The 22575-nt window shown below is 42.4% G+C and overlaps 4 protein-coding genes across 6 annotated transcripts in view; 1 reads left to right on the forward strand and 3 right to left on the reverse strand.

Moving 5' to 3' along the window:
- Positions 1 to 3576, forward strand: part of uggt2 (UDP-glucose glycoprotein glucosyltransferase 2) — a 37756-nt gene extending 34180 nt beyond the window's left edge. For all 3 annotated transcript variants that reach the window (XM_047600744.1, XM_047600745.1, XM_047600746.1), the window contains 4 exons: positions 602 to 716; positions 819 to 935; positions 1521 to 1680; positions 1862 to 3576. In XM_047600744.1, coding sequence (XP_047456700.1) covers positions 602 to 716; positions 819 to 935; positions 1521 to 1680; positions 1862 to 1893 — 424 coding nt within the window. In that variant the 3' untranslated portion in view covers positions 1894 to 3576. The remainder of the gene's footprint in view (positions 1 to 601; positions 717 to 818; positions 936 to 1520; positions 1681 to 1861) is intronic.
- dnajc3a (DnaJ (Hsp40) homolog, subfamily C, member 3a) lies at positions 3517 to 14997 on the reverse strand. The gene is made up of 12 exons (XM_047600748.1): positions 14727 to 14997; positions 14237 to 14347; positions 14014 to 14138; positions 13041 to 13115; positions 11460 to 11612; positions 11148 to 11329; positions 10468 to 10587; positions 9903 to 10008; positions 9665 to 9785; positions 5333 to 5465; positions 4890 to 5038; positions 3517 to 4399 (listed from the first exon to the last, which is right to left on the reverse strand). Exons 1-12 carry the CDS (start codon positions 14806 to 14808, stop codon positions 4242 to 4244), a joined length of 1515 nt encoding a protein of 504 aa, XP_047456704.1. The 5' UTR covers positions 14809 to 14997; the 3' UTR covers positions 3517 to 4241.
- A 2248-nt stretch (positions 14998 to 17245) lies between these two features.
- Positions 17246 to 19708, reverse strand: LOC125017720 (claudin-10). The gene is made up of 5 exons (XM_047601170.1): positions 19328 to 19708; positions 19070 to 19231; positions 18898 to 18979; positions 18693 to 18800; positions 17246 to 18595 (listed from the first exon to the last, which is right to left on the reverse strand). Exons 1-5 carry the CDS (start codon positions 19557 to 19559, stop codon positions 18403 to 18405), a joined length of 777 nt encoding a protein of 258 aa, XP_047457126.1. The 5' UTR covers positions 19560 to 19708; the 3' UTR covers positions 17246 to 18402.
- A 271-nt stretch (positions 19709 to 19979) lies between these two features.
- On the reverse strand, positions 19980 to 22281 carry LOC125017756 (claudin-10). Its single transcript, XM_047601226.1, has 5 exons — positions 21920 to 22281; positions 20979 to 21140; positions 20796 to 20883; positions 20576 to 20683; positions 19980 to 20489 (listed from the first exon to the last, which is right to left on the reverse strand). Exons 1-5 carry the CDS (start codon positions 22149 to 22151, stop codon positions 20297 to 20299), a joined length of 783 nt encoding a protein of 260 aa, XP_047457182.1. The 5' UTR covers positions 22152 to 22281; the 3' UTR covers positions 19980 to 20296.
- Between the last annotated feature and the right edge of the window lie 294 nt (positions 22282 to 22575).

Genomic DNA, 22575 nt, shown 5'->3' on the forward strand with positions numbered 1-22575 from the left:
TGATTGGAGTATTATCCAAACATGTGAAGAGTTTTTTTTTTTTTCAACTACTTCTTTTACTGTATTGATTGAAACACGTCCCATAATGAAATCGTGTTACTGGCTCCGTGCTAGGCTATGATAAATATCATCATAAATAAAGTGCTCTTCCCCCTTCTGGCCTTCATAAGCATTAAGTTCACCGCGAGGGCTAATCAGCTGGCAGTCAGCGGACGAGAGCAGAACTATCCACTTCGCCGCTGCCTAATGAAAAACACAAGTCGGAGTGATTTGATTGGATTCCAGGACGCTGCTCAGCTCCACGGAGCAGGACAAAAAGAATGAGAGATGATCCGCATCAGCGAGAGCAGGGAAAACTGGGAGGCTCGCGTTAAATCTAATAAGTGATAAATGGAACGACACAGTCTCCACCTTTGGGTTTATTAACATGCCATGTTGGGCACACTTAAGTGAATGCGCCTGAGGTTTTTATCTTTGTTGAGTCATTTTTTTTTTTTTTTTTTTACACAAAGCCGCTCCTATGAGGTTTTCATTTTCAGGGAAATGATTTCCTCACACCTGCTTTTTCCATCTCCTCTCTCTTTTCTCATATTTCACCCAGCGCTCTGTACGTAGTGGATTTAAAGAAGTTCCGTAAGATTGCAGCTGGGGACCGATTACGAGGCCAGTACCAAGCCTTGAGCCAGGACCCGAACAGTCTGTCCAACCTGGACCAGGTACGCTCCCCAGAGACCCCGCCGCCGCATCATCCTCTTATAGCGCCTGTTACTTTACGTCATGCACTTAATACTTACATTTTGTTTTTGCGATATTTTTAGGACCTGCCTAACAACATGATTCACCAGGTGGCCATCAAGTCTCTCCCTCAGGAGTGGCTGTGGTGTGAAACGTGGTGTGATGACACCTCCAAAGTCACCGCTAAGACTATAGACCTGGTGAGACCCGGAGTGATTACATTTGACTGTGTAATTGTAATTAGTAGCATGGGATGCTAATTGGAATACTTGTGAACCGCTAAATAATTCGACATCAAATTAGTTTTTCTTTTTATTTAGATATTTAAAGCCATGAATCACTTTTGTTTTATCTATGTTAATCCTTTTGTGGGTTGATAATTAAACAAAAAAAGAATCTATTCTTCCGTTATTTGTTGTTCCAGTGGACTGCAGCTGCCGTAGCGCTAAAACACAAGAGAATATTTCCAGGCTTTAATGTCCACGAGGCACTTGGCATTTAGGAGACAACTGAGGGAGCAATCCTTTAGTGTCCTAAACTCATTTAGAGAATTACTGGACGGGCTCCAGTAGACTGCAATAGGAAGTATTGTCTCGTCATGGTATAGGTCACCACTTGGTAATTCAGACACAAGACATGGCCTAATGTCCTTTTAACAGAATTGGAAATCAGATTAGTTTCAGATGCCCATCACAGACAGCTGTGGGAACGGCGATCAGACTTGTTAGGAGAAAGTGTCGCCGGTGGCGTGAGTGATGCGTCCTGTCCGTTTTTTCCTCCTGCAGTGCAACAACCCGAAGACCAAGGAGCCCAAGCTAACGGCCGCGGCGAGGATCGTGCCCGAGTGGGTCGAGTATGACAACGAGATAAAACAGCTGCTCAGACAGGTCCAGGAGCAGGAAGAAGCCACGACGCAAGAGCAGACCCCCTCGCAACATGAAAAAGGTTAACAAAGAAAACACAATTTATTCTCCGTCTGCAATGTTTTAGGGAGCAGCATCTGTTCTTCTGCATGATTAACCTTTTGTTTGGGCCAAATTGGTTTCTGTCTTACCGCCGTGCTCATATTCATCGTTCTTTCTAACACCCCCCCCTCCCTCCCCCACCCCTCCCTCCTCCTCTGCAGACGCAGCAGACAACCGGCGAGATGAACTTTAGTGTCTGCCAGCACCACGCTGGAGAGGAAGGAGGCAGCACCTTTTGTGCGCGGGCCACCTGTGAAGCTCGAAGACAGACGATTCCATCTAAACATAGCCGCGGAGTGTTACATCCCCAGCCGGTGGGGGATGTGATATTTTGAGATCTTAACGAAAATCAGCACGTGATGTAATTGTTAACTGCCGACCGTGAACTCGTGGTGCGCTTTGAGCTCTGAAGCCTGATCTCGGTAAGTTCAGTACGAAGTAACTGGAAAATGAAGTGAGCGTCAAAAGAGAATAATAAAAAATCAGTTAAAGCTCTCTGTTAGGGTGAATAGTCGGCACATATTGCACTGATGCAGCGTACGCAAAGAATCAAAAGGAGACGCCGCGTTTCTAAGAACTCTTTCAAAATGCTAATATGTTTAGGTCTCTATTGTTAATTTGACATCAGGAACATCGTGTTTAAGGTCTGTGGATGCCAAACCAAAGTTGTGACTGCCAGTTTATTTTTCTATTTTTCACTAAATGCTTCAAAGGTGTTGCATCCAGATCAGCTGTGAGGCACATAGACAGTTGACCATTTGCCGAATCCAGTCTCCACGTGATGTTTAGTAACTAAGACCGGGATAAATATTGCAATACTTTAACCTGTGGGCTCATTTGTTAGAGGTAGATAGCGACTAAATAAAAATCATTTAAATTGCCACTTTAACCTAAACCATCAACGTTACCATTCTCGGGTAACTAAGTCACTGTTGACATAAGCAACCTGGTGTTATTTCTAAAGGCAGCGATCATTATCTTTGCTCGTTAGCTTAATTACGTAATTTGGAGAATCGCTGGACATTTTGTCACAGTGAATTACTCCACCGTGCCGCACACAAACTCTTTACTTCGCAGCCTCGTCAGCTAAACTCACCGCAGGCCGGTTAAGGATGAATGATAAAGATTTTTTATTAGCTTTCCTAGCTGCCCTCCTTCTCTTTTTCTCGTTTGTTCACGTTCCTTTCCTCACCTACTCGACCCGAGACCTGAGACGAGAGTGGAGGAGGTGAGGAAGAGGCGCGGCAGCCCAGGCAACAGGCTTTCAACAAAAATCCTACACTGATGCATGAGAGCTACCACTTTCATTTTAAAGTGACGTCGTTTACATGCGGCCCGTGGCACGGCTGCGTTATCTCTCCATTCGTTTGTTAGAGCCTGAAGCTCTGTTTTATGTTTTCTGTTGAATGAGAAAACCCCAAGACAAATTATGGAGCCTATTTACTTTTAATCCAGTTCATAAATGTTCATCCGTCCATTTCAGAAATTAGGACGTTCTTTAAGATCCCAGATCAAGTCTCAAGTCACGGGCGTCACAACTTGGGGGGAAATGTGTTAAAAGTCTTTATCATTCACCGGACAGGAAAACTTGTAATTAAGGGGTTTGACAAATGGTCATCTGTCCTTACAGGTTACGTGTAAGTTAGTTTTAATCATGGATTAAAATTCCTCAGTTGCACAGTTCGTGGTTTATGGATGGTATATATGATTTTTATTTATTACACTACGTTTACATGTTATTGTATGTGCATTCAGCTTCACTGTAGTCATGTTTCCATTTGAATCCCTCAATGAACCAATGTTTTTGTCTCAGGAATAAGATGGTGTTGCTGCTCAACAGAACAGTAGTTTTATTCTGTCTTTAGTCAATTTAAAATAAAAAAAAAAAGAAAAACACATGGGTGCTGGAAGGCTGCTCTCAGGGCAGCCATCTTTCACTGTGCTGTGTCAAATACAAATGTTTATATTACAGTTTGGTAGAAAAAAAATAAATCTTTGCTACAAAACCGTCAAAAAAAAAAAAAGAAGTTGTGGCATGATTACAGGCTATTTAATGGGATTGTCAATTGTTTTTCTCTTTAAACCGTTTCACAATTCTACACACCAAAAACCCCCCGTTTAATTTAATGTACATAAATAGCTCTTTATTTACAGTTTTCAAAATAAAAAAGAAACTCCATTCATACAAAAATAGTCATGTACCTCTGTACAAACTGAATCTTGCGAACGGTTGTGACTTGCAGAGTGTTCAGTACATGAAAGAGTGTCGAATGAACAACAATATTTGACAGATAAAAGCTGCTTCACACAAGGCAGATATTTGTTAGCATAGCAACAGATTTTTCCCAGTCGGAATTCAAAGTTGTTTTATTCAACAACAGAGATGCATCTTTAGTTAAAGTCACTGAATTAAAGTCGGATTTTTTTTTTTTTCTTTTTGTGACGCTTGTGATCTGACGTTCCCTTTGCCAGCGATCTCCCTCGTAAATGGGGAGGAGAGCAGAAAACTCCACTCCAGCTGAGCCGGAGAGCAGAAGCTCCTCAGTTGAAGTTGAACTTGAAGTTAAAGGGCCCAGAGCCGAACGGATTGAAGCCCTGGAAGCCGTGGAAACCTCCGTGGAAGTTGTGGTGGTGGTGGTGACCCTGCTGGCTCTCGGGGTCTAAGGGGTCTTCTCCGTGGTCAAACTTGGTTCTCATCTCTATTAAAAAAAAAATCAGATTAATGTGAGTGAAAAACAAATTCAAAGGGCACTTTTACTTATATTTATCCTGGAAGTCAGTTGGAATTTGAAGAGTCACAGTGATGTAGTCAAACACATCATGTGAAGGCCTTTGAGCTGATTGGTTGTCGGACTATCCAGTTAACGTGCAGAGGTATTTTTTGTCCCTCTGCATCAGTTGAAGCAGCCATAATGAAATCTCAGCCATGCGTTGCCTCATCCTGATAGGAACTGAGTCTGGCTAATGTGTATTAGTTTTCTTTACAATATTAATTGATATAAGCAGGATGGGGGATAGTATCAATAGAAGTTATAATAATTAGGTTAGATCGAATTTGAGTGTGATTGTGGGATTCTAAAACATACAACCTGTCCTGTCTATGGCAGTAATAGCAAACGTACTGAAATAATAAGCGACCAAATAATTTAGCGAGCCGCGCACAGCAGCTTCACAGAGCACACGCTTCACCTGGATCAGTGAGAACCTCTTTGGCCTGAGCGATGTCGATGAACTTCTTCTCCGCCCTCTTCTTCTCCTCTGGATCCTGGAAGTTGTCCGGGTGCCACTGTTGTGCCAGCTTCCTGTAGGCTTTGATAATCTCCTTTTTCTGGGCATTTCTGCAACCACGGAGGGAGAACACTATCAGCACGTTGTTTGGAGATAAGAACGGCTTCTTCCTCCTTATTTTGACGTAAGCCGTGACTAAAAATACTTGTTTAAAATGTTAGGGTTAGAAGTCCGCTGCTTGTGTCATAAATACATCATCAGAAGTGCTTTTAACTCAAAAAAACGGGATGCATTTTACATTCACCCAATAGTAAAATATCCCAATTCCTCTCAGACAGTCTAGGAAATAAGCTGCCTTTCTAAAAACTCTATCGAATTTCACAAACCCAGTGATCAGTCCTCACCTCTTCACTCCCAAGATCTTATAATAATCTCTCTTCTGTGACTGTTTGAGAAGTCGCTGCGCTCTCTCCAGGCCTTCTTTGATCTGCCGGTCGTTCTCGCTGTGTTTCGAAGCGGTCTCGTAGTCCCTAATAGCTGGAAAACAAGAAAGCAGGACGGAATCGGCATTGCTTAATGGCTCAAAGCTGATAATGGGAAGCCAAGTACAGTAGTGGAAGGCAGCACTTAAGGTTTTTAAAGACCCCGTTGCGACGAGCGAGCGTCTCGGAGCCGGGCGCTGAGCGCTGCTTTGTCACAGGGTCACGATGTGCATCAAAGCCTCCACTCAGACGATAAAAACCAAGCAATCCGCTGGCAATAATTGTGTTATTTTTCAATCTGCGCCTTAATAGCGTCAATTTAGCCGCCGTGACACCAGCGTTGTTGTGGGAAAGGTCTGTGTCCAGCTTCCTGACTCTCCGCCGCCCTCCATCTCCACTAATGCGATCAATCATTGGGAGGGAAAAAAAAAAAAAAAGTTTGCGGCCCGAGTTCGGATTCTTATGCAAATGATTTCGGAAGCCGGAATTTGCGACAATGACTTGGACTTAAGTTTGAAATATTCTGATGATTCAATCAAAGCCTGATTTCTTGTTTTGTCTTAAGTGACCTCCAGGCAGCAGGACGTGCGCTGCTGTGTGTGAAAGCCTAAGGGTTTGGACCATGGCATAAGTGCAGCGGGGTCTGATTAATAAACTCTCTCTCTCTGCCGGTCACGTCGCCGCTCTCGTCACTCTGCCAATCACAGTGATGCATGACGACAGCGGCTCTGCAAATGGAAATGGGCTTCTCTGGGAAATTATATTATAGCCTGGACGGCGCAGAGTGGCGTGAACTGCTCTGATTTAAATGCGCACACACCGCCTCGGAGGTCATTAATTAAAATGGTTATATTTTAAGTTCGTTCTAGTGGCAGGAAAGATGCCAAAATGACTGTAAGGAGTTTGGCTCCGAGGCATCTCAGCACCAGGTTGGAGATACGTTCAGGAAAAAAAAACTTGCCTTATTTGAATGAACCTTCCTGCGAGACACTACTACCACACAAACAAGAGACCAGGCTGTACCATGGTCACAACTGCATAATAACACAGTCCCAACATAATAGCAGCTGTGCTCTTAATTAAACAGCAAGTAGCAAGAGAATGTAGCTGGGGAAAAAAAAGTCAGTTTGGCATCTCCTAGTTTTTGTTGAGTTCTTGTCTGGGAACGACAACTCCCAGGGACTGAGCGCCAACCAACAATCCGACGCAAATCGGTTCAGGTGCTTGACAGTGTTGTCGTTTTGAGGTTGGAGATCCTGTGGATCTTCTGAGCTGCCTGCGCGAGGAGTTTGTGTTGCTGTGGTGGAGCGTTTGGTTTTCGTACCGCCGGTTCCCCGTTTAAAGGATCCCAGCGCACCGAGCAGCGAGGATCGATGTTTAACTGCGGCTTCTAAAATTTATAACGTCAACGTAACCGACTGCGTCACCGCCGCCTTAATTGACATTCTGACGCGACCTCACGTACCAGTTGAAGAGTGGAGGGATCGTTAATGATACGTGCTTAGTGAAAACTAGAATTTGGCTGCCGTGTCTGAAATGTGACATGACTCTAAAGGTAAATAACATAATCTACTGCTGGGGTTTTTCTGAGACTGTGAGAAATATAATTTTATAGAGTAGGTACAGTATTAAAATTTACTCGTGGAAAAAAAAAGGCATCTCGTCAGAATGATTTTCCTATTACGACCTACATAATTTTCCTAACTGTATCTCCGAAGATTTCAGATCTGAAGCTTCGCTCCCGTGGTAAACCACTCATTTAGCGGCTCCCATCACCTTCAGATCATACGGCAGCAGCTCCGGGCTGTTTGGGCGCTTTGAGGCTTGTTTACTCGGTGAGGTGCACCGAGGTGAATTTAACACCCATGTCCTCTGACAGTTTAAAAGCCCACACGACGTCTGGCATCCCCACCTGCTGGTGTGTTCGGGCCATGTTAATGACGGCGTACGCAGACCGGGCTCGTCCGGTGTGTGCGGCGCGTACGAGCTGATGGCATCTTAGTGAAGAGTGTTATCGCCACTGGGGGTGATCTGGGTTCTGGGTTTAATGGAAAATGTGTTAGCTGTGCTTTTTTTCCCCCTTTTATTTAAATTGAAACGCCACTGATGAGAGTTTAAAAATATAAAGATTTAGCCATTATAGAAATAATTTTGCGAGTAGATTAGATTGTGCCTTTTCTTATGCGAGTTCAGTCAATTTTTTTTTTTTTTTTCATTTTTTTTGGTACCAGTCGAATGATTCAGTCAGCGAGAGGCAGAGCTCTGATCGGCTGATTGGGTGTTCGCGTCAACGACAAACCCGGACTACCGCCACCTGCTGGTGTGAAGACTTATTTCCGTTCTGCCTCCTGTTGGTACTTCTTTAACTTCAACTTGTTGTGTCCCGAACAAAAACATTTGACGTTGGGTCTGCATCTGATGAGTTTTTTTTGGATTTTTTTCCTCCTGCAAGGCAAATCTGTTAGCGGGGGATAAATCAGTGAAGTCCTAGCGACATGGCTTCTTTTTCTAAACTCGCTCAGTGCCAGTTTGGTAGTTTTGTGTCTTGCTCCGATGGAAAATGTCACTGACAATCCAGCAGCACATTGACCACATTTTACATTTTACGCGAGGTCCTCGGCACACTGCCCGTGTTCTATATTTTGTTACATGGATTGTGCACACAATCAATTTAAATTCAAGTCTTCTCATTATGCTAGCACAACTTGAAAATTCTGTGTCCTACTCTTGCATATAGGACACTAGTTAATTCATTTGCACTGCACACACAATAAAGTAATAACTAGGAGTCACAAAACCTGATTGATTTGTAGGAAACGGTTCATAGTTTCATGAATATAGTGAAACGCCTCTCGTTTCTTAAAGCCAGCGTATGGAGGAAGTATTTGTTTCTGATTTTCCTTCACAGCTTCCTCTAGTGTTATTCAAACGTTGCAGTGGTAAACACCGGTTCAGACTTTACGGGGTGCTTCGCTGTATTTTTCTTTTCCTATAACGCGCTACTGATAAGTTTCAAATTGTAATGCCGCAGCAGCTGGAGTGAAACCGATTCTACAGAAGCCGCGGATTTGGATCCCGCAACAGTAATCTGTGCACAAACGCGCCGGCATGGGCGGGATGGTTTACATTATATTTCAAACTTAATTGACAGATAAACATAAAATGTAGGCAGGGATTTGGACAAAAATATCCATTGGCTGTTTGCACAGTGGTAGCAGAACACCAGGTGACAGGTACAGTGATGAGTGGGAGACAGACTATTCCTGGGGATTTCACCATCTGCCATCATTTCTGCAATTTGACAACAGATAGTGGAGATCGTTGTTTCAGCCTAATCCCCCACCCCCTGCCCCGCCAGCAAAGGCTTTGAGAAGATAGCGAGTATATATATATGTGTGTGTGCGTGTGTGTGTGTGTTTTGGCACAGCCGTCAAAGAATGAATGGTTTCATATTTGAAGACACAACTAATTCTGCACACTTACCCAGCCCGCGTTACCTCTAAGGCACTCGGCTCCATGTCTAATGATACTGCATGAGATATGTGCCGCCACAGTGGATTTTTTTTTTTGGTTTAAGATGTGCTAGTTTTTATGCTTTAATTAAATTAAGCCATGCTTATTTAAATTAATAAACACGCTGAACAGAAAGGGCAGAACGTAATTGGATTTAAGGCACCTCTCTATATATTTCTAGAAGATTAAAATCAGAACTTTTATTATATTCTGTGAAGTGCTACAAGGACCCCTAGTGTTCGACTGCTGCCATGACACCAGCTAATAGTCAAAAGGTTCTATGAAGTGACCAGACTCAGAGGCCATTTATTGAAAAGCCAGAGAAAATTCAATCTGATAAAAGAAAACAACCCCACAATGAATTCTACATAATTACGTTCCGTTTTTCTGTGTTTAACTGTATTTCTGCTAATGAGGTTGTAGTTTGCAGTGCGGTGTAGTTATATTGTGACACGTGTAAATATGAAAGAGGAACTTATTGGGAAACCACTTGACGCAATGCAGAAGTACTAATTCACCACTGGGTTCAGCCTCAGTGGTGAATTTGTACACAGGGTTGGACTGAATCAGGGGAAGTTTTAAAAACTAATCATCAAGACTGCTGTGTAAATCTGATATATCCCAGTAAAACAAGTCTAATGGTAAATGTCAAACAAATAGCAGAGATAAAGTAATATTTGTAGTTTCTAACTCCATTTTCCACAGAGCTCTACGTTTCAAACCATCATCGGACGGACTCACCTTCCTCATACTGTTCCTCCTGGATGTAGGCCTCCGCTCTGTCCTTCAGCACGTTGAAGTTTTCCGGCTGCGACTGGAGGACTTCGCTGCACACCGAGATCGCTCTGCCCCCCTGCTGGCTCTGGTCGCAGCGCAAAGATTTCGTCAACAGTCAGATGTATGTTTTTTTTTTTTCTTTTCTTTTAATAAAAGCTCAGCGTGATTCAACGCAGCCCGTGGCGGCGGTAAAGTGTCTTACTTGTGCTAGCGCGTGGCAGATTCGCTCCTTGGCAAGGAGCGAGAAATGGAGCACGTTGGGCTCGGTCTTCATCACCGCCTCGTATTTGCTCACCGCTTCCTCGTAACTAAAAAAGAGCAGGGAGAAGGGATATCAATGATAATGAAAGAGCAACGAGGCATGGATCAGTGCACCCACCGACAGTCCGTTCAGTCTTGTGAATGTGATACCTTATGTATGTCAAATGGGATGTGACATGCATTCACGTTAAGACTGGCATGCCTATTTGTAAATCCAGGAAGTGGGAGGCCTTCAGGATAAGACCGCAGTCATTCTCCTGCTGATGTAACACCCGGTATATATTATTTTACATCTACAGGGATATAAAATTGCCTGAACATATACACACACATTTGTACTTCCATCTTTGTGATGACACTCACTGACATTTTGTACCTTCCCTTAACATCCAACCCTTCGTCTTAACCCTCACACAACCCTTTGGAGGTGGTTCGCTAAGCGAGGACTCACTTTCCCAGGGTTTAAATCGGAGACAGCCATACAAGTACAACACACACACACACACCTCTGCTTTTGGATGAGTTCCTCCGCAGACTGGATCTGTTTGTTAAGCTTCTTGACCTGCTTGTAATGGCTGTAACACTGCTTGTGATCAGGATCCAGCTTCAGGCACTCGCGCACCTCGCTGCAGATCACAGGAGAGGAGAAAGACGGCGAAAAAGGTGAACATGATGATTCTCTACTGGTGGATTTTATGTTAGCCTCCAGTTCTAACTGAAAACAGACTGAACAAGAACACCTTTTAAAAAAAAAACAACACACATTTCATTAAGTACAAGCTATTCAGTTCAGCTCTGCTCCTGAAGCTGTAGTTTGTACTGTTGTAAACAAACATTGTGTTGAACATGAGTTAATGGCCTGCTTGTGATCATCGCTCCAAATGTACTTTTGCTTCAGATATTTTTGTGCTTTACATTTTTCTAAGTCGTGTTCATGGCTGGAAACTTATCATTTTCCATTTAAAGTCTGACAACTGGTGCAAATAGCACATCTTATTGCACGTATTTATAATTTGATATCATCTCAAATGGACTTAACCAAAACAATTTGTTTCCTTCTTCCTAAAAATAAAAAAATAAAAAAAGTAATTGAAATGCAGTCCCCTAGAGATGTGATTCTGGGAGAAAGAGTTAAGTAACTGGGAGGATTTTATGTCACCATGAAAGAAAGAAGTACGGATCTTACTTGAGGGACATTTCGTGGTCTCCAAGATTATAGTAGATGGTGCTGAGCTTGTAGAAGGCCTGGGTGTTGTCACTCCTTAACTTGGATGCCGCTTTAAGGTCACTGATGGCCTTCCCCATCTCCCCCGTTTCAATGAAACACTCCGCTCTCATCTCGCGAGAGGTCACATCCCAAATGCAAGTCTGCAACAGGTGGACGGTGACGCTTACAAGCCGCAGCCATTATACAAATGCTCCGTGCAGTCGTGATAACGCGAACGATGTCGTTTCCCGCAGGAAAATTAGGCCCCGGCCGACGACGTAGATCTCTTACCTCAATGATGGTGTCAAGCAGGGCAGCAGCTGTCAGATAATCCTTGGTGTTGAAGCTGCTGCGTGACTGAGCCACCAGCCGCTGGATTTCATCGGACTTCGTCAGCTGACTGTGGGCTTCCTTCTCTTCTTTCTCGCTGGGGTTGGACTTCAGCTGGGGAAAATTCAAGGAATTACAGTGGCGTTAAATCAGCCTACCTGGGGGAAAGCTGGAAAACCGGCTACAATATGGAACAGGATATATAGAGCAGCTTGTAGACCAGGAGCTCTATTCCAATATGATCCCTTATACGTGTGAAGAGATTTCTGTGCCAACTTCTGCCTCCTGCGAGCAGCACCTATCGCAGCGGCACTCGCTATCCCCTAAACCCAATTACATTATAATCATCCTAATCATAGAGGTATTCACTAGAGCAATCTCGGCTAATGACACGTCCTTTACGAACAGGCCCGGCTACCCTTTAAGTGGTTCCTGCTCGCTCAGCTTAGGGAATAAATGTGATGCATTACTCTCGACCAAAGTCGTGGACTGCTGAAGCAGCAGGACAGCGTGCACCCCCGGCCGGATCCCTTGACATTACACCAGTAAAACGGTGTTGTCCACATAAAACTGCACAAGTCCCACTGGCCCCTAGAGGGAAAGTGGCCCCTCGTCCTCTTGAAGGAGAATGCATCAAAGTTACTTAAAGACTTTTTCAGTACCTTAGACAATCACAAATAGCGGGCCCTTAACCTGTACTTAAAAGCATCCTTTAGCACATTACCCTCTTGGATATTAGCCACCTGCAGTTTCCCATTACGTGTTACCTTATTCTGGGCGTTTAATAAAAGGAAATGTAAAGGCATGACTGAAACTGATCTAGGAGCTGGAAGCCAGACACATCGCTCTAAGTGCAGTGACAGTATGTGATGTGAATCCCATCCCCATCATCTAAGATCTATTTGTAGATGCAACCGGGGTGTTTACGTCTTCTGAGGGTGGTGCAAAACTACAGTGTAAAAAATGGCGATTCTAATGGAAAACGCATTAGCGAGTTCCGGTGCTAATCCTCAAGAAGCACCTAAAAATGATGCCTGAATGCCCCAGTTGTTACCCACATCTTGTAAGATGGCTTACAGATGTGTGGTTTTGTCGTTCTCTAAGGTCTTGCGGAGCTTTATTGGTACGGGGCTTTAATTTCCTTGCATTTTGCAAACCTCTCATTAATTGAGAGTATAATTGTAATCCTACAGAGCTCAGCGGGAAAACGTAAATTGGCCTTGTTTCAATTTGTTCACAGTGTGTAAAAGAAAATAGTTTCATTCAGTGACAGAAATCTCTCAAAATGGGATTTCCTTCCTCCTCGAGGGAACGTTTAAAAAAAATAAATTATTACACGTTTCATTATGATATAATAAAACTACATTTAGGCTGTTGACTTAAATGATTATCTTCATTTCAAAGCATGAAATAAAGGCCTTGTTCTCTTACTTGTATTTAGTTTGACTGAAACACCAGGCTACAGATCAACACTGACATCTCCTGGTGAACCGAGCTCCCAGTGTCAACAAGGATATCGCTCTGTGATTGAAACACACTTACCACTTTCTTGAAGTCGCTCTCCGCTTCATCCAGCTTCCCCTGCTTTAGAAGGAGATTTCCTCTCTGTAGACGTGCCTGTTGACAGGAAAACAAACTTAGAGACTCGTGTGCTGACAGCACAGCTGTGCAGCCGAGAGAAACACTAACATACATAACTTTCAGTACACAAGTGAAAACAAACGCATTCAAACAGCTCTGCACTAAAACCTAGTCTCGTGAAGGTTATCACATTCGACATGTGTTTGAAATAACTGAAAAAGCTGTTGATTCAGCTACGTCTTCATTTAGGAGGCCACAATTTGTAGTGCTACAGAACTGCATTGTGTCGTACTAACGCATTTCTATTATTTTGGCCGTCCCTTTTTAAACAGTGGGCTAAGTTAAACAGAAACACTTTAGGGTTTTATTCAGAGCAGTTTTACAGCATCACAAAGTACAAAATGAACAGTCAGTTGAATTACCACGTGTCTTACGCTGTTTCAACACAAACTAAACAACGTGACAGTCACAAAAGAGGGTTTTAGTGCAGGAATGTTATACGAGAATGCATTTGTTTTTCACTAGTGTATGTGTAAGAGGAAAACATTCCTGCAGAAAGTTACCAATACACATCAGAAACTGTGACAACTACTTACTTCTTTTTTTTTTTTTTAATCTCAAACACTGGTTAAAAATAAATCAGACGTAATTATAATTGTGGGTCAAAATGTTTTGTTATGATATTGTTTGTTTTGATATTGTCTGAGTTTGTAATTGTCCATCGTATGACTCATTTTAAGTATGTGCCGTGGGACTACGACTGAAAATTAGCATTTGTGCTAAATCGGCTCATTTACACTGGTGCCTAGATGAAATAATGCTTTTGTGTATTGGTACATAGCAGCTTCCTCCATCTTATTTGTACAGTCGTGTCTCGCAATCTTATCAAACGCACGAGCTGTGAAACCATTTTAAACCCAGTGTAGAAACTCACAGCTGTGAAGTCTGGTTTGAGTTCAATGACTCTGCTCAGGTCTGGCAGGGCAGACTTTGACTTCCCCATGGCCAGGAACACCGTGGCTCTCCTGTAGTATGCCATGTAGTTCTTGGGATCCCCATCTGAGGGAATGACAGATGCAACATTACTAAACCTATTTTTGAAGTGCACATGGTGTTGTTAAAGCCCAGTCAGCGTTTATCTTGTCCCCGTCACTCACCCACAGCAGCATGGAAATGAGAGAGGGCATCGGCTAGCTGTCCAGCTGCTAGCAGTTTCTTCCCCATCTCCATGTGATTGTCCACACTCCCATCCTTGCCACATTTCACCCCTGCAAAACACACACAGTACTGACGCATCCCGGCATGATACAAACACAAGACGGACAGTTTAAACGTATGTGTTTACGTTAACAATAAACAAGGAGCGAATGAACGTCTGCACTAAGTTATGTTCGCTAATGTCCCCACATGATGTCCGTTCAGTTTTTATTCGACTGTACGTTCAAATAAAGTCACTTCATAAAGTAAAACTAATAAAAGTAAAACTAAATACATAAATAGCTGTTTACCTAGCTTAACGTTAGCAAGCACTGATAGCCACTTAGCTACAGCCAACGTCGTCCCTCCCTTACATTATGGATACGTCAGTTTTGACAGCGATAAGAAACTACAAGTCAAAGAGCAAAGTACAGGTAGTCAGCTTCTTACCTTCATATTTCATATCAATCAAAACAAGGACATACGGGATGTAAGTCAGTATCTTGTGAGCTACGTGCTCAGCAGAAACCATGGTTGAGTTTGGATCTCCCTGGTCTTCTCTCGTTGCTTCCCAAACGACGCGTCAGCTAGCTTGGGGCCGTTTTAAACGAAGTCTCCTTTAACTTTCTGCTGTCCCATGTGTTGACACAAGCCCTCCTGCCTGCATCGCTTGTCTTTTTCACGGCCACAGCGCAGTAGCGAAACGAAACGCGACCGGTCGTGGGTGACTGTGATTGGTGGGCACGTAGGGAAAGGCCCCGCCCACATCCACTGGTTCAACGGAGAGGAGCCACGGCAGCACAGCTCAGCGCGGCAGGGTCAGGCCGAGGACGAGGGCGAGGAGGACTTATCTCGTGGAGGCACAACACGAGACACCTCACATTTGGAGGCGATAAGAATTATATGGAAGAATATTAGGGCCACACACTTCCATGAGGAAAAAATACGGGAGGAGGTAGATTTTTTTTCGAGAAAAAAGTCGAAATACTATCTCAAAAATAAAGTTGACATGTCGAGAAAAAAGTCGAATAGTCGAGGATAAAGTCGAATAGTCGAGGAAAAAAGTCGAATATTCGAGAAAAAAGTCGAAATTTCGAGAATATAAGTCGAAATACAATGTCAGGAAAAAGTGGAAACGTTGAGAAAAAAAAAAGTCGGAACAGTCGAGAAAAAAGTCGAAATACAAACCAGCGGTACTATCTGTGCTCGTGGGGAACGTGAGGTCAAGATAGACAAACTGTGTGTCCTTGTTGGGACCCAGAGGGAGTGGCCATGAACAGTGTTTTGTGTTTTATCTGCATACGACTTCCTGGTAACTCTGGCTTGCGGACTCTATGGGTGGATAAGGACACGTTCCTGTGTTGGGTTTAGATCCCTCTCCTAGTGGACAAGCTGGAGAAGTGTGTGACAAGATGAAGGCCGCTTTTGCAATGCAACATTCCAATATGATATGACTGAAAAAATAATCGCAATATAATTTTATATTCTTAATTCATATTCATTATTAATCATGCCCTAATACTTTACCGTATGGTAGGCTACCGCCGGCTTGAATGTAGACTTCTCGACATTGTTGGTGTGTTCCATTTGACTCTGAAGTCGGAATTCCAGAGTTCTGAGTTGGAATTTTCAACTAGAACGCTTCCCGAAGTTGTATTTTCTACTCAGAAAGTCGTAGAGTCCTCCGTACCCCTTGAGTTGGGTTTCCAAAATGGCTGCCCTGTGTGCAAACAATAGTTAGAAGCTCTAGTAATATTCCGTTTATTAGCCCTTCTGATTAGTTTTTGTTGCATTAAATTGGTCGTACAGACAGTATTTGTCCACATACATATGTTGAAATGCTGTTACAGTGTAATTTAAGTTTTTTCGTGTGTCATATAGGAACTACAAGCCCATGTTGCGCTAACAATTGCCCAAAACAACAGTCTGGTAAAACCAAAACAGTACAAAACACTGTGGTTTCGGTCTTGTAAATTTCATCTCTGTAAATAGTTCTAGTAAAAAAAAAACTCATGAGTTGGTTAAAGTTATCTGTTTGATTTACAATTTGTACATCTTCAATAGCCTAAATTTTGTTTAACATAGCAGTAATATAAAGATTTATTTTTTAAAAAAAACTTTAATTTCACTCTGCACTCAAAAAATGTATTCGGACAAGGCAAGCGCTTTCATGGACACGGCCATCTAGTTTTATGACTTCTGTGACTGGAATGCCGATAACTCAGGCGTCATTCCCAGTGCCGAATTCCGCCCTCCGAGGTAAATGGAACGCACCATAATATTCATTATTAATTAAGCCCTAATACTTTTTCGTATGGTAGGCCACCATCGGTTTGAAGGTCGACTTTTTTTCTTGACATTGTATTTCAACTTTGGTCTTCACATTGTTTTTCAAGGTGCATAATGAAAAACAAATCTACCTCCTCTCATTTTTTTCCTCATGGGTGGCCCTACTACTCTTCTGTACAATCCTCTACTATGTTAATCCTTAATATTTAAACTGGATATGAGTACTGTGTATGGAGCAGACATGAGTGACAGAAAAGTCAGAACAAGCAAAGGCTTCGCGTAGAACTATAATGTTGCAGCTGCTCCAGAAGGAGGTCCTTTATGAAGCCTACGACACATTCTATTTATAACTATGGTTAAGTCAATATGAATCGTCAGCATTATTAATTCTGTTTCCATGTACAGCATGCACAATTGAATGTGCAGTAAAGTCCACATGTATTTGAACGCCACTGACACAGTTATTTATTAGCACACAACCCAGAGATTGATTGAATGACCCTCTGCTAATTACTTTGAGGGGTAATTAGCTGTGGCCTACTGATTAGAGTAACACAGTTTGTAATAAATTATGTAAGAACTAACTGTCACTTTACTCTGTTGTATGCATCTGTGTCAAAAACATCCACATTTTGCAAAGTCTTGTATGCAATAACCAACCTACTACTAAACTTAAAAAATCGGATTAAAAAAAAAAAGTTTATTTTTCTAAAACACAAAGGCAGGTATAAATAAAGTTAATCAATAGCAACACTACACTATTACTCACAACCATCTCAGTAACTAAAGCATAAATGTAGTAATCTAATAAATAAATAAATCCCATTGTGACTTAAGGTTAAAACCAACCAGCACTGCTTTCATGATAACATACCATACATCCTGCCTATTACTTTCAATAAACTATAATGCTCAAACATTTTAACAGTTTCTTTAATAGACGGACGTTTTTCTTTTGCTAGCTAGCAGCCTTTGTCAGCTCAACTATCAGGCTGTACAGCTCAGCTCAGGACAACGTTGTGTTTCAACATATTTTTCCACATTGTGTTTCCCCATATTTTCATGTATCAGCTGTCACTAGGTCCGAAGCAGATGTTTAACCCAGCAGCTAGGTTGCTGAATTCAAAATAACCCAGAAAAAGAGAACAGTAAAGATGCAACCCAGCATTTGGGTAGAAAAAAAAGAACCCAGCTTTTTTTAATAAGTTGAACATTCACAGACAATTCAGCAGCATTGTGAAAGGAAGAGGCCTCCTTGGTCTCAGTGACAAGAACAGGCTGTTAAGTTTCAGTACACGAAGTTACTGGCCTCCGGGTAACTGGACACATTTTCTGACAGCACAAAACACTGACATTCTTAAGGATTGATAGTACATTCTCACCTAAAAGTTAGTTCATGCATTAGTTCCCATCATATTGTTTTTGCACAATCTATGCTCAACTGCTGTCGCACACGATTAATAAATCTGATTTGATGGACAAATCATATACATTCTTGTCATAATTTGTAAATAATGTATTTTAATTTCTATACAGCAAAGACAAAAAATACACAAAAGCCTTCACATACATTTGAAAAAAGGCACATTACAAGGACATTTCAACTTGTGGCACTCAGCTCTCAGAAGTAGTTTGAAGTAGTAGAATTTCTGTGAATTATACTTTGCATGATATTGATAAATGATATATATATTATATGGATAAGCACTGTAACTCATGCCACAGCAAGTCAGAAAGTCTTTTGCAGAGGCAAGTATTAAAACTCCAGTATGGACCTGATGACACTAAAATCGCTCAAACACAGGAAAAAAAACTCCTTTCCAGCTTTGAAGATGATTCACACGTATCCTTTAGAAGCTGTCGTCCTGGTGGTGTTGGTGATTACAGAGATGCCGCTGGCCCGGCTGCCGCTGGTGATCCTCGATATTCTGCTCTTGTTGGTCTCTGTGCGAGCCAAAGACACAACGCTCTTTTTTGCTGAAACAGCCGTGTAGGCATCGGGGAGCCGGCGGGGATAGTACTTCTTTGAGCTGTGAGGGTTTTAAAATCGAGACAGTTATATTTTTTTTCTGTCGCTGGAGGAGGTTAAATACTTGAAAGTGAATGATTTAGTGGCAACATTTTTACCTTGAGTGGAATCCTTCCCTCCCTGCAAAGATACTGTAAATAAGGCCTCCAACCACCAGTAAGGTGGAGCCCCCCCAGCCGACAAAGACGCCAACGCCTATTTCAAACCTGACGATAAATATAATACTCATGAAGGCGGAGTTCTTTTCTTCTTTTATCACAGAATAATGATGCATTTAAAAAAGCACATGTTTAATGTACATACTTCTGAGCTCTGAAGTTGGGGTCTTGAAATTCAGCTCTGATTTTGTTTCCGTAATAGGAGAAAGCAACCATAGCACACATGCCTGAAAGAACATGCACACACATATATATTTAAAGATGAATCATGATGCAGTGTGGCTTTTTTTTTTTTTCCAAACACATCCTGGTCTTACCTCCTATGAGGTAGTTCATCCCTCCAGCAAAGGTCACTCTTGCATTAGCAATCTCAGACCCCCCAATCTTAGTGCACTTCATTCCCACTAAGACCAAAATTGATCCGAAGAAAGAAAGGATGATACAGATGATGATGAGAGCCCGGCACATGTGAATGTCCCCTGTCCAAAAGCAGCAAAAAAAAAAAAACAATGTACATCACTAAAAGATACAGTTGAAGGTATTAAGATAGACAGATGTAAATGAATGTTACTTACAGTTCAGCGCAAGCATTGATGGAATCCCCTTGCAGTCAGAGACACCGGTTGAATCAGATATACAGTCTTTCCACAGGTTGGAGAAGTAGTTTGACGTCGTCAGGACTATGCTGTCCACTTCGGACCACGTCCAGATCTCTGTGGGCATCGTGGAGCAGACGAGGATCCATCCAGACACGCAGACCACGAAGCAGCCGATCTCCATGTACATCACCACCGTCCTGTAACCCATGCTTGCCTCGGAGCTCGGCCGCGAAATGAGACGAAAGGCGAGTCTGAGCTGCTAAATGCAAACGGAGTGTGCCCGGCGCCGTCTGCTCTGGACTCCGTCCTCAGCGGCTGCATGCAGGTGGAAAAACTCAACGCACACACGAGGACAGGACACGTTTGTGTACATCATCACATGTTTTGCCTCGGACTGTGTTTCCTGTGTTTTGTAAAGTTCACCCGGGTTGTTTGTTGTTGGTGGAGGTGCCCAGGCCAGAGTGGATTCAGCTTTGCTTACCATTTACCCTGAAGTTAGATGCAATTGGCACTCACACATTACACAATGATGACATTAACCAAAGCGAGTCTCCCGTATTTTTGTTAAATATTTTGTACTGGTGCTACAGTCTCTGTATTTACTGAAGGACTGAAACACTCACATTGATAGGTAAAAAGTCTTTTAATTATCAGTTTACAGGTCATTATCATTGGTATTGCAGTATCGCAGTGCAGTGCAATCTTAAATCTGATACATACTTTGGTTAAATCATGCAACATACATCCATTAAGAGTAAACACAAGACAGTTTCATACAGAGTCTAACATGTTGTACAAAAAAAAAAGAAAAAAAAAACATGACAAAGGCAACAGCAACACAAAAAAAGCATTTTCGTACAATCTACAGTGTGAACTATGGCGATTCTACAGATTTGGAGACATTACGTCCGGCTGTATTAAAATATCACAAGAAGATTTCGGTTTCTACACAAATGCATCTCTTTCTGAAATATTCGTTGGCGTTGCCTGGGACAGCTTTGATATCTTGGAGCTGCTGGATCCCCCTGATAAATAAGAGCCGTACAGCCCGGAGGGTCCGTAGTATCCGGTGTAAAGGGTTCTTCCTCTTGAGGCAGGGGCCATGTATGTGCCTCCTCCATAGATTTCCGCCACGTTACTGTAAAACCAAAAACATTGACAATGTCAAAAGAAAAAAATGGTTAAAAAAAAAAAAAGATGGGTAAAGATGTTTGACTTAAATACCTTTCACGGCACATTACTCGGAAGACTGTCACAGCATAAAGCAGAGCCCCCAACATGATTAAAAAGCTTCCCACCAATCCTAGAAATAGGGGAGGACCTAAGTCATACCTGGAATAAATTAAAGTTAAAGAAAAAAGTTAATAACACAATGTAAATACAAATACATGGATATGGTTTGTTCTGCATTTCACAGTGAAATGCAATAATTAATTAACTGTACCGTAAGACTCCTGGCCCCACACTCTGAGCAAAGGTTGTTCTGGCAACTCTGTTGATGTATAAGCAGTAGGCAGCGATGTCTGACACACCTGTGTGCAGAGGTTTCGTTGAAACCGAGGTATAAATGAGGGCAAAACACTTCCGTCATTTACAGACACAAACACGGCTCAGGTTCTGAACTCACCGCCAGCCAAGTGAAACACCGCTCCGCTAAAGAGCAGCTTGTCTTTGGTTTTTTCGGCTCCGCCGATGAAAGTGCACTCCATCCCAACAAAGCAAAGCACCACGGCGACGAATCCGAGGGTCACACCGCACATCAGCAGTCCCCTCACCCCCTGGATGTAAGCTGTAAGACACAGAAAGAGTTCAGGGATGAGAAATTGAGAAATGAGTTGTTGAAAAGGTTAATTTTCCAGAAAATAGTTGTATTTACTTCTATCTACAATCGAGTCAGTCATGTTAAACAGCCAGAAACTGAATATTTATAAGGTTTCTAACCAACAGTATTGTCATTGTGTTGCTTGGATGTCAAAATAATAGATGCACATTACAATTCAACATGGAAATACTTCCTTAAGCTTAAGGTTTCCTTTGCAAAAAATGACATATTGAACACCCAGGTACATTTATCCAACAACATATGATAAATAAAGATATATAATTCTGTATGAACAGCCTTCAGATTGAGATGCAATAAAGGTAAAGTGACGTTAAAGTGTGTTTGCTTCCAGTGCAGCAGCAACGGAAATAACTTTGTAACGTTAAACATTAATTGCTTAAACGAAGTAATAAAGTCAGCTGACTGATGTAGCTGTATCATTTATATAGAGATATAAACCCCAAAGGTAATGTGCAACCGCAAGCTAATGGTCACATCAGGCCATGTAAAGCTGCCGTTGCAAAAGAGTTTTATAGGCAGGTGTATGAATAGGAAATGTATTTTATAGCTTGTACATTAAAACTTTTAATTTCCAAGAAATGTCATTCAGTTTAAGCGGAGGTCTAACTAAACACAAACAGAAATGCGCCTTTCTTCCAGGCTGAAAGACCAACCGAGAGTATTACTATCGCGTGAACCTTGTTATATTGTGTAGAAACATCATTTCTGAGGTGTGTACAACATACGAGTGACAGTCCAGAGCACTGGGAAGTCCCTGCAGTTGGTGACAGCGGTGGAGTCAGTGAAACAGTCCTTCCACAGGTTGGACCAGTACCAGGCCACCCTGATGATGAAGGAGCCTCCTTGTCCTCCGAGCTGGGTGATCCTCCAGTAGTCCATCGCCAAGGTGCACAGCACGAACAGCCATCCCAGTGACGAGATCAAGAAGCCGAATACTTGGATCAGGCGTTTCCTCATTGCTGGGATTCGAGAAACCTGCCAGCGCAGCGTCAACCGATCAAAATCCAGTAACTAACACTTAGCTTCTGCTCAGCTTCTCCTTACTGGTGACCGGGGTGGCTGTGTGTCTGTGCCTTCGGTGTTGATCAGGGATCTGAACCATTGCGTGAGGTGTTTACTGTAAACACTCTGGAGTGTGCCTCCCGCTTCGGACATGTCACACTGCTTCTAGCTGCTTTCTCAAGTTGCTGCCTCACTTATGTCCACGGGTATACTGCGAGAACACATTCAGCATGCATTTAGTAGGAAAGAGGATAGGTATGTGGAAAACAAATAAGAGGGGCCAGAATGCAAGGCAAACACAGACAAGAACATCTCTTAAAATAAAAAAAAAATCTAAATCTACTATGGGAACACATTTGTTATAACTGTCTGTGTGGTA

Source organism: Mugil cephalus, chromosome 12 (assembly GCF_022458985.1).
Source record: "Mugil cephalus isolate CIBA_MC_2020 chromosome 12, CIBA_Mcephalus_1.1, whole genome shotgun sequence".
Classification (NCBI taxonomy): Eukaryota; Metazoa; Chordata; class Actinopteri; order Mugiliformes; family Mugilidae; genus Mugil; species Mugil cephalus.

Excerpts from the sequence above, each read along its gene's own strand:
- dnajc3a (XM_047600748.1), bottom strand. The coding sequence starts at position 14,808 with ATGGTTTCTGCTGAGCACGTAGCTCACAAGATACTGACTTACATCCCG. Across the intron at positions 9,786-9,902 it reads TCTGCCACGCGCTAGCACAA|AGCCAGCAGGGGGGCAGAGC; the intron begins GTAAGACACTTT and ends CGCTGCGACCAG. Across the intron at positions 4,400-4,889 it reads AGAGGTTCTCACTGATCCAG|AGATGAGAACCAAGTTTGAC; the intron begins GTGAAGCGTGTG and ends TTTTTTTAATAG.
- LOC125017720 (XM_047601170.1), bottom strand. The coding sequence starts at position 19,559 with ATGGGTTACAGGACGGTGGTGATGTACATGGAGATCGGCTGCTTCGTG. Across the intron at positions 18,801-18,897 it reads CCCAACTTCAGAGCTCAGAA|GTTTGAAATAGGCGTTGGCG; the intron begins GTATGTACATTA and ends ATTTATCGTCAG. Across the intron at positions 18,596-18,692 it reads AGGGAAGGATTCCACTCAAG|CTCAAAGAAGTACTATCCCC; the intron begins GTAAAAATGTTG and ends AAACCCTCACAG.
- LOC125017756 (XM_047601226.1), bottom strand. The coding sequence starts at position 22,151 with ATGAGGAAACGCCTGATCCAAGTATTCGGCTTCTTGATCTCGTCACTG. Across the intron at positions 20,884-20,978 it reads GGTGTTTCACTTGGCTGGCG|GTGTGTCAGACATCGCTGCC; the intron begins GTGAGTTCAGAA and ends CTCTGCACACAG. Across the intron at positions 20,684-20,795 it reads GTGGGGCCAGGAGTCTTACG|GTATGACTTAGGTCCTCCCC; the intron begins GTACAGTTAATT and ends AATTTATTCCAG.